We start from the raw sequence: 15,871 nt of genomic DNA, 5'->3' as shown, positions 1-15,871 counted from the left end.
ACACTCAGAGAGTCTGTGTACATAACTGAGTTCTTAATTTTGTTTTGAAGAATGTGGTTCAAAGCCATACCATACCATACCATACCATACCATATGCCTCTGCAGTGAATATACTTGTGTTCCTGTTCATTGTTTTGGACATATTAAGTAGGGGGCCATTTGCATCACAGGATACGGCTGTGGTAGTTTTTGAAGCATCTGTGTAAAATTCAGCTGCCTGTATTTGTCACGGATGAGCAGAAAATGTTGAGTGATGACAAAGTTTGGTACATTTTTCTTTTGCATTTCTCTAAAGGACATGTCCCAGTGAATTGGGAAGGTGTCCCACGGAGCGACCACGGACCATAAATTCAGGTACCGTAGACATCAGTAAGAGGAAATTGGAACTCTCTGACGAGGTGTGACACTGCCAGTGAAAAAGGTGGAGCTATGGATGGTCGTTTTTCATAGAGATCATCAGTTGTGTTATTTTTCATTATGGTATTCAGAGGGTGTTCCTTCGAAGAAGTGATCTTTGCAGCATACATCAGAGCAGTGTAGGCACGCTGGTACCCTAGAGACCACTGATGTGATTCGACATGAAGGGATGGATCAGGACTTGTTCGATATGCACCTGTGGCCAAGCGAAGCCCAAAGTTGTATACTGGGTCCAACATTTTGAATGCTGTTTCGGTTGCAGACTGGTATAAAATACTGGCGCAGTCTATTCTTGACCTAACAACACTATTAAGAAGTGCCAGCAGACATTTTGTGTACGTTCCCCAGGACTCATGAGATAGTACCTTTAAAATGGTCATTGTTTTCAGGAATTTTACTTTTCGTATTTAATGTGTAGTATGAATGTGAGCTTGTGGTCGAGCAAATACCTAGAAACCTGTGTTTCTTTTTCACTGGTATGGGCTGACCTTCTAACGTGATACAAGGAAGAGGTTGAACACCGCGCATCCTAGAGAAGACCACAACAGCACTTTTGTCAGCGTTAAACTGAAACCCATTTTTTTTTCAGCCCATGTAACCAGCCCGTTGACACTTAATTGGATTCGACGTTCACATATCGATATTCTACACGATTTAAAGCTGACTTGGATATCGTCAACGTAGGCAGAGTATGAAACAGTTCGAGAGAGCAGAGTTTTAGGAGAACTCATTTTAACAATGAACAGCGCACAGCTCAGCACTCCTCCCTGGGATACCCAATTTTCTTGAACAAATGTTCTAGACAGGGCAGTCCCCACACGGACACGAAATGTGCGATCAGACAAATTATCTTTAATAACATTGAGTAAATTGCCACTAAGGCCAAACGACTGCAAGTCGAATATAATACCACATCGCCACGTTCCATCGTACGCTTTCTCCATGTCAAAGAACACAGAGAAGCAGTGCTGTTTATGGACAAAAGCGTCTTTAACATATAATTCAAGCGCAGCCAGATTATCTGTAGTTGAACTCCTAGACCTACACCCTGCCTGATTTTTGTCTAGAACACCGTGAAACTTCAGAAAGTAAAAAAAAAAGTATCCGGTTTATCATTTATTCCAAGAGCTTACATAAACAGCTGGTCAGGGCAATAGGCCTGTAACTAGCAGCAAAACAGGGTTTTTTCCCTTCTTTTAGAATAGGTACAACGATTGCCTCTTTCCATGCTCTTAGAAAGCGGCCTTCCTACAATATTTTGTTAAAGAGAGAGAGTATTGTCTAAAGTGTGTCATTGTGTAAGTGCCTGATCATCTCATACCTCATTCTGTAAACTCCAGGGGCTGACTTACCACATGTGGACAGTGCAGTAATAAGTTCGGGCATCGTAAATGGGGCATTGTATCCCTCATTTGAGCGTATGTTCGCACAAAGGGTCTGGCGCTCAGCTACTTTCTTGTGGTGTAAAAATGTTTGTGTGTAATGGGTGGAACTGAATACGTGTTCAAAATGTTTGCCGAGAGCGTCTGCTTGGTCTTTTATTGTGTTACCCACACTACTTACAAGGGGAATAGGGTTGGTCTTGTAGCCTTTTAGTTTCTTTATTCTACTCCATACTTTGCAAGAGTCTGTGTAAGAGTGGATAGACGATATAAACCTTGTCGAACTTTCGTTTTGCTAAGGGCCGTGTCCACTTTTCTTTGGCTTTTGCCCGTTTAACCTTGAGCAGGTTGTCTGCCGTAGGATAGCGGCGTAAGAGCGCCCATGCTTTCTTGTGTTCGGAACGGGCACGCTTGCACTCCTCATTCCACCATGGTCTAGGTTTGGGGAGGGTTTTAAGAGAAGTCTCTGGAATGCTTTTTTGAACACAGTCAAGAATATGGGCTGTAATAAGTGTACTTGCTGCTTCAACATCTAAATGACTTATTAGCGAAGGCGTTACTCTGGAAAGCTCTTTGAATATTTTCCAGTCAGCTGCATGTTGTTTAAAAGTTCGAAGTGAGTCGGTGACTTGGGAGTTATTGCTTATAGCTAGTAGTTTCACGAGAAAATGGTCGCTTCCATAGGGGTTGTTAATTACTTTCCACTCAGAGGTGGGCAGTAAAACTGCGGAGCCAATTGCCAGGTCTATTGCAGAATAGGTGTTGTGGGCTGTGTTCTAGTATGTTGGATTTTTCTTATTAAAGATGCAACTTCCGGATGATGTGATGAACTTTTAAATAAGCCCCCCACGTGCGTCAGCTCGCGCAGATCCCCAGATAAGGTTAACAGCATTAAAATCCCCAATTATTAGGTAGGGTTCAGGTAGCTCATTGGTGAAGTTTTCGAATTCGACGCTGGATAGGCGATAGTCCAGTGGACTATAAAGAGAACACACTTATTAGTCTATCAAAAATTATGGCTGTAACGGCAACTGCTTCAAGTGAAGTTTGTAGGTGCAGGTGTTGACAAGCAACAGATTTTTGTACTATCATTGCCACATTGCCACGCCACCAGACGGCTGGTGATAGTTCAGTATGTCTTTACGGAATATAGTGTATTGTGTTAAAGTTTGTCTGAGATGGGCGTAGGTGTGTTTCTTGGAGGCACAGTATTTTTGGTTTGTGATTTGAGAGTATATCATATATATCGTCAAGGCCGTTTTAAAGCCCCCTACAATTCCACTGGATAATACTTTCAGCAGCTATAAATACCAAGAGAAGAGAAATACAGATCATGAGATGTTCTTTTTCCATTAAAAAAGCCATTACAGAAGGAGTTGTGTTTCTGGCGCCCTTTGAATAGTTTACCTAGGTCGCCGAGTAAGATTTGTTTGATTTACCACGACCAGCGGAACTGCGGCGCTTTTGTTGTGTTTCAGGAGCAGGTGTACTCGGAGAGACATCCATGGCCTCATCCAAGGTTTCCGAAGGAGAAGTGTCAGAGGAGACACTGTTTGTGCTAGAGGCCGCAGTCACAGACTGGACATTGCTGCAACAGCAGTGACCACAGGAGCAGCCTTCTGCTGTTTTGCAGATGCCCGGGATGGAGCCAGATCACTCATCTGGACTGCGCTCGTGCTTGAGTTCGTGCTGCAGGCCTTAGGCGCAGCACTGGAGCTCGCACTGGGGGCCTTAGGCGCAGCACTGGAGCTCGCACTGGGGGCCTTTGGCGCAGCACAGGTGATTGCGCTGGGGGCCTTAGGCACAGCACTGGAGGAGGGTGTAGCAGCAGAAGCCACGGGAGCAACTTTCTGCTGCTGAACGGGGGGCTGTGGCGGGACCAGGTTGCACTGGGTGCCCGCATCCACCAGACGACGCTCCACCCCCGGCGAGCAGCGTCTGCGTAACTTCTGCCTGAAAGCAGGACACGCTTCAGGCGTGCTTGTGCAAAGGTTCGGTTTTCAGTTGAATTATTTCTTTTTCTTTTTGAATGCGGGACGTGCACGTGAGTACGCAGCGTGTGGTTAACACAGTTTGGACATTTGACTTGTTCTTTTTTGCAGTCATCACTGGTGTGGTCAGCACGTGCGCAGTGTGCACAGGCGGGGCTGCCACGACAAGACTGAGTTTCGTTGCCATACTTTGGGCACTTGAAAAACGTTCGAGGACTAGGTATGTAAGGGCGTACTGGACAGGATATGAAGACAGCATGGACGGATTCACGAAGCGTTGGACCGTTGAAAGTCAGAACAACATGCTTAGTTCGAATTTCCTCACCTTGCGCGACGCATGGTGATCCGCCGCAGAGCCGTGACGCCCTGGTTCTTTAGTCCTTCAAGCAAATCCTCATCTCTCTCGTGAAGCAGTTCCCTCTCAGAGACACCGCCTTGCGTTGTATTCAGGCTACGATGTGGTGTGACCATTACTTTGAGTTCAGCCAGGGTGTCCTGTTTTAGTAGGTTCTTACTTTGGTTCTTTCGTTGCACTTCTACCAGCAGATTACCAGAGCCTAGTTTCTTTGCTTGGTAATCCCGGCTGACAACGCTTTCAAGGGACTTTGCAATGAGGAAGACAGATTTTTTTAGCAAGTGGTGCATTTTCGTCTTCGGAGTGGATAACAAGGTATTTTGTGAAAGTTTCAGTTTGGGAGACTGGTTTCAGTTGTGTTACCTCGGTGCGGCCCCTTCGAGAAGGCGGGTCAGTTTTTTTTCGGGGGGGGAATAGAAAAAGCCATATGAACATGGAATCAATTCGGCGGCAGAGCCGGTCGCCCACCACAAGGGAGAGAGAGAGAGAACGATCTTTAATGAGAACTGGCGATGTCAGCTGAGCTAAGATGCCTGGCTTGCTACGCCAGATTAATGCGATGACGATGATGATTATAATGATGAAGAGGAATACATATGATTTTAACTAATTACAAAGTCTCATCAAGACCCGTGTCTTTTAGGTATGCCAATAAGGCTTTTGTTGCACGAGCGACGCGTTTGGAAGAATTCTAAGGACCTAATACGTCCCTCAGTTCTAGTTTTGCGGAGAGCGGCCGGCCCAGGGACATTGCGAGAGACATTCCTTGTGTAGTAAAGCGCACACAGTCACATATTAGGTGTTGGAGGTCTTCACGCACACCACACTGCGGGCACAGAGGCGAGGAGGACTGGTTGATTTTGTAGCAGTAGTAACGCGTGTAGGCGACGTTCAACCGCATGCGGTGCAGTACTGCTTCATCATGCTTGGATAGTCCAGGTGGCATCTTAAAATTACAATGCGGGACGATAGAGTAGAGGGGTGTGTAATGGCGGGATGCGTCTGCCAAAAGCGATCGCTGCATGCTCCATGCCACAGTGGATGCCAGGGCTGAAGCATCTTTGCGAGAAAATGGCACCGGAATTTTTCATCCGCGCTGTGGATGCTGCAACGTCCGCCTTCACATTTCCAGTTATACCGCAATGGGCAGGGAGCCACTGAAGTACTATTTGAAGGTGCGCTTGCAGAGCTTGATGATGTAAGGCTTGTACATCAAGCACAAGCTGATCTTTGGGGAAAGACGCCAGACATTGCAGTGCAGCCCGAGAGTCCGTGAAGATGGCCCACACGCGGGCCGGCTGCTCGACGATGTGAGCCAAGGCCATCCGCAGAGCTGCAAGTTCGGCAGCCGTAGATGATGTTTTTTGGCTGAGCATGGTACTGAGGGTGGTGCGAGGCGAAGGTATCCAGAATGCGACAGTGGATGATGTGAATGACACCGATCCATCAGTGTACAGATGTGTATGACCTCCATGTGTGTTGTAGACATATTCAAGAGCAAAAAAACCGTAGAGCGGCAGGTGGAATATGCTCCTTGCGTGTAATTCCGGCCACCGTGGTGATTATTTTCATGGGCGGGAACATCCAGGGCGGGTGGAGATGAAGTGATGGCGGCTGGTAATGCTGCGGCAGGAAGTCGCACACTTCAGAGACCGAACTTGGCGCTAAAGGGTGGTCACATTGCCTAGCCACAATACGCAGTCGCACGCGGAGAAGCTCCTGCGTGCCGAGAGCCACGGGTGACAGACGTCGGTATTCTGTCAATGTTCCAACAGTAGAGGTAGTTTTCGGAACACCAATGCAAGTCCTCAAGATCTGTGCTTGCATGGACTCTATAGCTTTGATAGTTCCTTTAGAAAGAGGGGCCAAAATGGCGATGCTGTAGCGATGGCCAACGCAGAGCGCTTCGTAGAGCCGAAGGAGAGAGTTAACGGAGCAACCACCGGAGTTTCTGGAGAGCATACTGAATATACGGGCGATTGATGTTAACTTCTCCTTGAGATGGCGGACATGAGCTGACCAGGTGAGTGAACTGTTGAATGTCACCCCCAGAAACCTATAGCTGGAAAAGTATGGGATGTCAGTGCCGCTAACAGTGAGCCGGTAGTGCGTGAGGTCCCGCTTCGTAAAATCCAACGCAGCACATTTGCTTGCCGAAATTTCCATTCCTCGTGCTTCAAAGAACGATGCAATGGAGTTGATTGCTCGCTGAAGCCTCGACCGTAGCACCCGTCTATTACGGCCATATGCAGATGTCGTCCGCGTACAAGAAGATTTCAACCGACTGCAGCAAGCATTTTTCCAGGCCTAAAATAGAGATGAAGAACAGCGTGGGGCTTATCACCCCGCCCTGGGGAACACCTCGAGTCACTCTGTACAGTGCTGAGTCGCCGCTGTGTGTTGACATGTATACATACCTATAGTAGAGATAGTCTGATAGCCGTGCATACATGCGGCCTCCTATTCCTGAAGACTTCATCGCCGAGCGAATAGCATCATGCGCTACGCAGTCATAGGCTGATTTGATGTCCAGGAACACGGCAATGATGATGTTCCGCCGTTATTTAGCTTGTTTTATGCTGGTTGCACGGTCAATGGCATTATCGATGCTGCTAGGGCCCTTGCGCAAGCGAGACATCTGTGGCGGGTATACATTTCTGACTGTCAAATCCCAGTCAAAGCGATACAGCACCATCTTCTCCATCAGTTTGTCGACACAGTTCAGGAGGGCTATAAGACGGTAAGACTCTATGGCCGTTGCAATTTCCCCTGGCTTTAGAACTGGCGCAATGCGGGCGTGTTTCCATTTCGGCTCTAGTCGGCCGGTCTCACATGAGCGGTTAAAAACGTTTAGAAGGCATCCTTTCCCCCTTTTCGCCTAAATGCGAAAGGGTTGTATAGCTGACGTCATCCGGACCTGGGCACGTGTATTTTTTGATGGAGGCCAGTGCAGCCAGCAGTTCTGCCATTGAGAATGGAACCTCCATGGCTGACGACATCTAGGGGAAACTTCGATCTGGGGGCGAAGATGATGGTGGTACAGGTGTCGGCGCCGTGGTAATTTTCTTACTGATGGCGTTGGCGACGGATAGGTCAGTCGTGTTTGTGCTGAGAGCAATTGAGCTAAAGGGGTGCAGTTGACTTGGTGGGGCCCGCAGGCTTCGAACCAGGCGCCATATTCTGGAGAGGGGCTTCCTCGGGTCCAACTTCGAACAGGACTCCCATTCGCGCTTGGAAAACTTGGCCATATGCCTCTGGACCGCCCTCTGAGCACGCCTGGAAGCTCGGATATCCTCAGACGCTAGCGTCCGACGGGCTTGTCTTTCGGCTCGTCGACGCACTGCTCGAAGCCTTTCAAACTCTGCGTCAGCAGTGCTGTATTTGGGGGGCAATCTCATCACTTCGGTGCTGGACTTATGAGCTCTTGACATTGTATCCACGAAGGAGTCATATGAACTCACTGAGTATGCACACTCCTCCATCGCAGTTGTAAATGCTTCCCAATTTGAACAGCGAATTACACGCTGTTCGCGGATACCCGTAAGACCATCCACTGAAATTTAGGTCGGCACGTGATCACTACCATGTCCTTCAATATCCGCTGTCCAGCTCGTCCTAGCAATAGGTTGCGATGAGACGACCGTGACGTCAAGGGCGCTTGATACCTTGCCCGGAAGAAAGTCGGCTCTTCACTGTTGACAACATACATGCCATTCCTTTGAGCAGTGTCAAGGAGGCGCCGCCCTTCGACAGTCATTTTATACTGCCCCAGGAGGGGTGGTCAGAGTTAAAATCTCCAGTCAAAATGTGCGGGACTGGTGTGGCGCTGACGATGCCTTCTAGGCGGTTTGTATTTAATGCCACGCCAGGCGGAATGTAAGCAGCAATTATTGTGAATAATAGACCTGCGCCCCGCACAGTTGCTGCCACGTATTCATTCGATACGTCTGGTGGTAAGCTATGCACCAGTGAGGTGAGGTCGTTTCTCAGGGCCACTAAAACTCTTGATATTTCTACACCAGTTTTCGACTGCACAACTGTGTACCCGAAAAGGCGTATATCGTACGGCATTCTTGATTCCGAAATAGCAATCACGGGAAATTGGTGCTTTAGAGCGAGTTTATGTAGATCAGAGAGGCGTTGTTTGAGTCGGCAGGCATTCCACTGGAAAACTGTCGCTTTGTCACGAATTCCGTTAACTCTGAGGGCTGTCACCACACGAGTCATAGCAGCTACCGCCATTGTTCAAGGAAAGGAGAGACAGTTCAGGAGAGTCAAGAGCGCCGCGGCTACGGGAGACGTCGGAGGGGCGAGGAAGACGCGAACAGCCTCTGCAAGAGAGGACAGCACAGCACACCAGCCCTCGGTACTTCCGTCAACTGGACGCTGCGCTGGCATAGACGTCCGACGGGTAGATTTTGAAGACCGTGCAGCTGGAGTAGGAGTCTTGACTGGTGGCGGATGAGGCGCTGCTGTCGATGCAGACGATGACGCATCTTTTGAAGAAGACGCGGGGGTTTCTCTTGGATCCCGCTCTGGCAGAGCTTCTGCAGCAGAATGCTGCTGCTGCGGCTCGCGCCGCAGGACCGGTAGAGCCGGGAAGTCCTCATCGACGTTGGTGGAGATGAGACCCGCAGGTGGCTGTTCTAACTTTTCCGAGTTTTTGCGCCCAGCGTGACGCCGCTCTAGTAGGGCGGATTTTGCTGACTTGTACTCAACATGGTTTGCGGTCCTGAGTTTCAAAATCGCCTTCTGATCACGGCGGACGGAGCTGTGAAGAAATGTAGATTCGTGGCTTTTGATGCAGTTAGGGCATTTTAGCTTGTCAGCAGAACAGGACGCACTATCATGACTGCCACCGCACTTGGAACAGCAAAGCGAGAATTTGCAAACTTCCGCCACGTGTCCGAAACGCTGGCATTTTTTTCATTGCCGAGGTGTTTCCACGTAGTCATACAGACGATAGCGCGTGTAACCGATGACGACGTGGTCGGGTATAGTTTCTGTAGAGAAAACGGTTTGGACGCTCTTTAAAGCCTTGACTAGTCTTCGGGCCGACTGAACTGGCACTCTGAGGCGCAACGCGGCGAGGATTTCAGGATCGGAGAGGCCCTTGGCAACACCCCTGATTACAACCCTTGCCGCAGTTGCTGGGCCGTGGCTCATATGCCTTCGCGGTAACACCACCAATAGAAGAGATTTTCAACAGACGATCGGTGGCGTCGGCAGTGCGTGTATCTATTGCGAGAAGGTTGAGGCGGTAGTTTGGACGCAGTTGCAGCTTTTCATTTGGAGCCAGTCTTTGACAGCAAGGGGATTGTAGCGCGTAATGATTCTGGATGCATCAACTGGCTTTATGACAACGACGACGCCATGTCTCAAGAAGCTCGGGATCGTGTTGAGATCAAGAGGCCTGTATGAGTGTTTCGAGGCACGACAGTGCCTCAGGGGTTGCACAGGCTGAAATGGCTCAGTTTCCTTTGCTACCGGAGTGGAGTCATTAACGCAAATGACAGTTTCGGAAGAAGAGTCGGTGAGTTCTGACATGTCGTCCGTGTCGTCCGGCAGAGGCTGATCAGCGGTAATCATCACAGGACTCATTTGTCCCGGGTGAATCGACGACCCAAGATGGGGTCTGCAGGGGCTTGTTGTAACTGCAGGTGGTTCTGAAGAGGCTGCGAACAGCGAAGCGGCAGGGGAACCCGGCTCCATGCTTGGGCCTGGCGGTTCACTCGGCGGTTGTTCCATGAGCGACGTTGAGGGCGCCAAACACCAAGCTGCACCCGTCGCAGGGAGCATATCCGACACTTGAAATACTGCGTAACTTGATGACAGGCTCAACAAATGCCCAGAAAGACGAAAATAACAAAGAGATGATCGAACTAAGCTCAGCTAACTCTTCGTCTTCGCCCAACAAGGGAACGTGACGTTAAAGTACACGCTAACCGTCACCCTGCCTCTATAACCCTATACTTGGTACCAAGGTTGATATCCTTGCACAGGGTTAACCCTTGCCGCCAGGAAAAATGTAGAAATGAGGAAGGAAAGAGATGATAGGGCAGGGGTAGGAGAGGAGATAGGAAAGTGAAAGAGTAGAGAGGAAGAGAGGAAAAGGCGACTGCCTGATTCCCCCCGGGCGGGTCAGACCGGGGGTACCGTCTGCGAGAAACGCGGGCCGAAGTGGCGCGTTGCCGCTGCTAGGGGCCGTGAAGGTCCAAAACAACCCCAAATTTGGCTCAGCCACCAGGTTCCCCTTTTCCCCGTACACGGCAAAGCCACGCACAGCCGGGACGTGGGTGGGTCCAACCCACGTGTGCTCGGGTCCGTGGTGTTGCAAGACACCAAGTGCCTATGGCAGTAGGCACCCCTGCGGAGTTCGGGACCGTGGTGGCGCTACTCACCAAAACACCTTTAGTACGCAAGTTCCCCCTGCGGGGAGCGAATTTTTTTGTTCTCCTAGTGCAAAAAAGCGCCTTGCACCAAAGCCAACTTTGGTGGCGATACAGCGCGGCTTGACAAACACACAGGAAGGAGAAATTGGACAGGACGAGCCCCGCGTCGTCACAATGCTGTAGGACCAGCTCGCCCAACTTCCCAGCCTTGTAAAAGTAAACTCTATCGCAAATTCTCTCAGGAGAACACGCTGTGACTTTTCTTGTATGAACCGAAAGCAATCACATGAAAGTCGCCGCTCTATTGCTACTTCGAGTTTCACTTCTCACGGTTCAGTTGTAGACGTTACAGAGTTCTAGTCTACATGGCGTCTATGGAAGGAGTGTGGTTACATAAAACGGCTGTGGCTCGTGTTTCGCCTCTCCCAGCAAAAAATTATATGAAATTCGCCACTAAGACGAGTGTCTCATTGCGCCGACCTTCATTTGCTTGTCAAGATTAGCTCACAGAGAAGTAAATGTCGTAGTATGCCTGTCCCCTTTCAACCCACTAGCATCTACGGGAGGTGTCTGGTCACAGAAAATAGCTGTGACTCTTTTTCCCAAAAGCCTTTCCAACAAACTTTTAAAACAGTTGGTCTGGTACAGTCTAAAAAGAGCAGGGCCAAAGAGTATAATTTTTGTTCTCGTTGCTGCCCACGTTACGCCTGATCGCGTAACTCGCATGCCCCCACACCATCAGCAAGAATTAGTTAGGCTTCTGTTGGCGGGCGGTGCCTGGGCCGACTGCGAAATGCTTGGTAGCCAGGCGAGGGGTGGCTTGATGATGATTAATGATTGATAATGGTATCCCCTTTGTAGCTGGATATGACATGTCATCATAGCATATAATCTAATATATCTAACTGTGCTCTTCTACTTCTACTTCTACTTCTACTTCTACTCTTCTACTTCTCTTCTACTTCTAAGGGCAGGCTCAAAATTAATTTGGTCAATTACAGGGGTTACCTGCCCTAGAAAATATTCCCCTCTCCGCTTTTCTTCCGCCGGCGCTTTAATCTTCTTTTAGACGCCTCGATAGCCTTGAAGTTACTCTCATCTCTATGGTACCCTTAAATCGGGAAGCCGCTTCGGGAAGCCGAATATTTTGCTCATATAGCTCATGTGCCGCATAGTCTATGTTTCTTTTCCGCCGAGCACGCATAGTCCATCATTTTGTGTATGCTTACCCACAAAGCTCTTAATTCTAAAGCAACCTGCTCTAGACTGAAATTGCAAGGCACTGCCCTTATAATTATTGTAGAAATTTTCCTTTCTGATGTCGATTTTCTCTGCCGTGGCATCCCTAACGACGTTTTGGCTTCCTTTTTTTCTCTCCATTTATTTGTTTCTATCTGCCTTGCTTCTTTTAAACAGCGGAACCGATGCACAAGCTGTAAGACTGGTGTTGCAGAAAAAAATACCAAGAAAGTGCGGAGCGCTCGCGAGCGCGTGCCTCGTGGCGACAGCCGAGCGTTCCCGCCAAGCGCAGTGGCTTTATAAAGAAAACTGGCAGAAAGCACAAGTAGCGAGAAAATGCCGGGCGCTCGTGAGCGCGTGCCTTCCAGCGAGCGCCGAGTACCCGGCTCGCGCAATGGCTTTAGCGAAGACAAAAAAACTCCAGCGCTGTCGCCAAGCGCAACCGCGCATGTAATGCTTGGCATGAGGAACACTGCGATATCAATGCATATGACGATTACTACTACTATCACAGTGAAAAGAAACGACTGAACACGTAAACAGTTTCAAAATTGCACAAATGCGTCGTGTAAAGTAATCCGGCAGTTCGCTATGGTTCAAGCCTTGCGTGACTTAGTTCAAGCTTCGCCAATCGAGCTAGTGGAAGTCTTCAAAGGTGAGGATGACTTTGCATCCATCGCTCGCCGCAAAGGAGGCGACGACGTCTCCAATGCATATGACGACGATTGCTAGCACCGCAACTACGACGCTGTGATACCGCAAACAGTGATACCGAAACTTAACTATGTGTACGGCAATGCTGCCCTGCAACAGCTTCGCCATTCAAGTTTTGCCCGTGAGTGCAATCATCTTCCCTGAATTTTTGCTTACCTTGGCTCTCTTTGATTCTCCACTTCTTTCTCTATATTTCCGTGCGCGGGGGCGAGCGCCATCTGGAGCTGTTGTAAGAAACCCAGTGACGCTTCCTACAAGACCACAGCGGCAGCGCACGAAATGTCGGGAGAGGAATGAATGGACCAAAGGCAGTATTGTAAATAAAGCTTCGCTTTAAAAAGCTGCAATTCAAGCCCGGCGAAAGCTGTTGTCCTAACTCTGACAAAATTTTCGATGCATGTCGATAACTTTGGTATTCCGGAAGATTTTACCGGTGCTTTCGCACGTGTTAGTGTACCTTGTAATGTAACTAAGCCGTATTCTGTCCCAAAAGTTAATTTTCATTACAAACATTTGTTAATTTGCATTGTCAAAATTTTACATTCAGAACACGTGGGGGCTCTTTTCACACCTTCTGTGCGCCGTGTGAAACCATCGGTGGGATTTCTCCAAGCTAGGCGCCAAGTTGCACGGCTGTTCGTCAAGGCTCTGCGTGCACACGTCAATGATATAGCAGAAGTCCCTCAATACTTTTCTGGGCATGAAATAGCTTACATTTTGGTTTAAAGTCCTGAACAGATACTTTCGATTGACAATAGCCTCAAGGGTGCAGCTGTAATATCCGCCCTGGCTTTAGCCATTGCAGTATCACACTACAAACCGGAGAAAACAAAGGCGCCCTGAGTCTGTTATTTTGGACTGTTCGGGGATACACAAAAGCAGCTCCGTATTTTTTTTCTACAAAAATACGGTCAGAGAGAAGTTTTGCTGCGAAACGGTAAGAACACTTCCAGCTGGAGGGTCAATAGACGACTCGTCATCTCCACGTCACTGCTCACGACCTGCCTTTCCCAAGCGGCCTCTCTATTGCGGCCTTTCATTCTATATTTTCCTGACCTTTTTCGTTGTTAATAACATATGAATTCGAACTACTTGGGTTTCCATGAACTTCCGCTGTTGAACACAAATATGTTCAAAGAATGCGACAGGCGAGGACGGGCGCTTTTTTTCTTTCTACTCTGTGTCTGGTCTCATTCAGAAAGGGTCATCCCATTTCCATAACATTTTTAGGACTTCTTTTTGTCCTTTATGTGTGGCTATGTTTTCGATCGTTGTTTTTGACGACCATAATTTACCCGCCTAACCTACACCCGGGCTATGGGCCACGCCGTGGCAGTGGACTGCGGATTAATTTAGGCAACCAGGATGCTTCGTTTCGGTTATTACAAGATTTTTGAATTTGGACGTCATGTAGTTTTATGAAAGCTACCTGTCTTTATGCAGTAATGACCTTAATTTTCCAGTTGTCTTAGAAATGTCCCAAAATTTTAGCTGCGTTCCTTATTTTATACGATCGAGTGCACGAGGTTCTAACAATTTCAGATGCTTCTTGTTCACAAAGCGGCTTTGGCCAGCGGATAGAACACGCTAAATAAACTGGACAGCACGTTCAAACACTGAATGCATGATAAACTGTACAAATAGTCTACCGCGGGCCTGCCGCGGTAACTTAGAGGCTAATGCATTCGTCTGCTAATCCCAAGCACGCGGGTTCGATTTCCAGCCGCGGCAGCCACTTTTCTGGTGGTGCAAAAAGCGAAAACGCCCGTGTGTGACGCTTTCGGCGAACGTAACAATCCTCAGCTGGTCAAAATTAATCGGAATCCCCCTACTAAGCGGCGCTTCATATCCAGTGTAACTTCGGCGACTAAAAGCCTTCCAAAATTAAAAAGAAAAAATAACTTGAGCTCTTGATGAGGACACCTATTGGCCCAAGCACAAACCAGCCGCAGCGGAAGTCACTCACACGAGCGCCATGTGCTGATCCAGCAGTCCCACGTTCCCGGGCGCCTCCGGGCTGTCGGCGTTCAGGAAGCCCAGTATCCCGACACGGTAGTTCATCGACACCACGACGCAGTCTGTCTTTGCTGCGAGCACGGCGCCCGTGTAGTTGTCGTACGAGGCCGATCCGTACGTGAATCCGCCCCCGTAGATCCAGACCAGAACGGGAGCCCGCTCGCTGGCCTTTCTGGTCGTCCACACGTTCAGGTAGAGACAGTCCTCGGTGTACGCGATGTCGCCCGACAGCACTTCTCCGTTTGCACGCACCTGCGCGCAGGCGGTTCGTCCGTTGGTGGCATCGAGGACCTCGTCCCAGCGCTCGGCTTGCACCGGGGGCTTGAACCGCAGCTCTCCGACGGGAGGCTTTGCGTAAGGGATGCCCCGGTACTCTTCCACGCTCCGGCCCAGGACCTCGACGCTACGCCCGCCCACGGGGCCGCGCTCGGTGGGCCGCTCCGCGTCGTACGCGACGGAGAACAGCGCCCTGAGGATCAGGCCCAGGACCACGGGCCCGTTGTTCATGACGCCGCACTGCTGGTCACAAGCCTGGAAAGTTAGCGAGTGTTTACTGGTGGGCTCATTGGGCTCTGGATTGGAGAACGTTTATTGAGCACAAAAGCCTGGGCGCGAGCTATGACGCGTAACTGGCACCGTGAGCTGGCCAGCTTGCACTCCCACTGGTCAAGAGAAAGGGAATTTTGACCAGGGTGTCAAACCGGAACCGAACCTAAAACCGGAACCACAGCCGAATTTTGCAAGGAACCGAAACCGAACCGAACCCCCATTCCCCCGCCATTTTGGAACTGAACACGAACCGGAACGAACTGAAGGAATTGTTCCGAACCGGTTCGGCTGCTTCAAGATTGTAATTTCCAGTTTTTGAATAGAATGCTTTACTTTCTGTCTGAGGATAATTTTACCGCTCGCCCGACAGTAGCACGTACAGTCTGTGGCCACGCAACCCGTCACTTTCTCGTCCCATAATTACCCTCAATTTATTGTAAACGTGTCCGTACAAAGTATCACATTGCGTTAGATACTGTCCATCGCCCCCAATACTCTTTTGCATTTAGAATAAGTTTAGCTCGAACGCATTTTCCGAGGCGACATATCATGGCTTATTATTATTCATGGTTCCTATGTGTTTGATATTCGCAAAGTTTTCAATGTGTTGTAATTCGAATGAATCCCTGACCCTTCTGAACGACTTCAGGGACGTCATCAACAATAAATCCAAACGTTGCACTTCTTATAGCTTGAATATGCAATACGTACAAATAGCGGTGAGACACAAGCACTCGCAGTCCTCCACGTCACTGGCACTTCTCGTACAGTGACGTTGTGTCCCTTGTTAACTTCCCTAAGAGAGCATTGCAATTA

At 49.1% G+C, this 15,871-nt stretch overlaps 1 protein-coding gene across 1 annotated transcript in view; it reads right to left on the bottom strand.

The window, feature by feature from the left end:
* LOC144141338 (acetylcholinesterase-like) overlaps window positions 1-15,871 on the bottom strand; it is a 77,739-nt gene that overhangs the window by 31,741 nt on the left and 30,127 nt on the right. Inside the window, exon 2 of the mRNA XM_077672932.1 lies at window positions 14,457-15,037. Coding sequence (XP_077529058.1) covers window positions 14,457-15,013 — 557 coding nt within the window. The 5' untranslated portion in view covers window positions 15,014-15,037. The remainder of the gene's footprint in view (window positions 1-14,456; window positions 15,038-15,871) is intronic.

Source organism: Haemaphysalis longicornis, unplaced genomic scaffold (assembly GCF_048455015.1).
Source record: "Haemaphysalis longicornis isolate Haplotype H1 unplaced genomic scaffold, Haemaphysalis longicornis Haplotype H1 scaffold_6, whole genome shotgun sequence".
In the NCBI taxonomy this organism is placed as follows: Eukaryota; Metazoa; Arthropoda; class Arachnida; order Ixodida; family Ixodidae; genus Haemaphysalis; species Haemaphysalis longicornis.
This window is presented reverse-complemented; position numbering and strand designations above follow the sequence as displayed.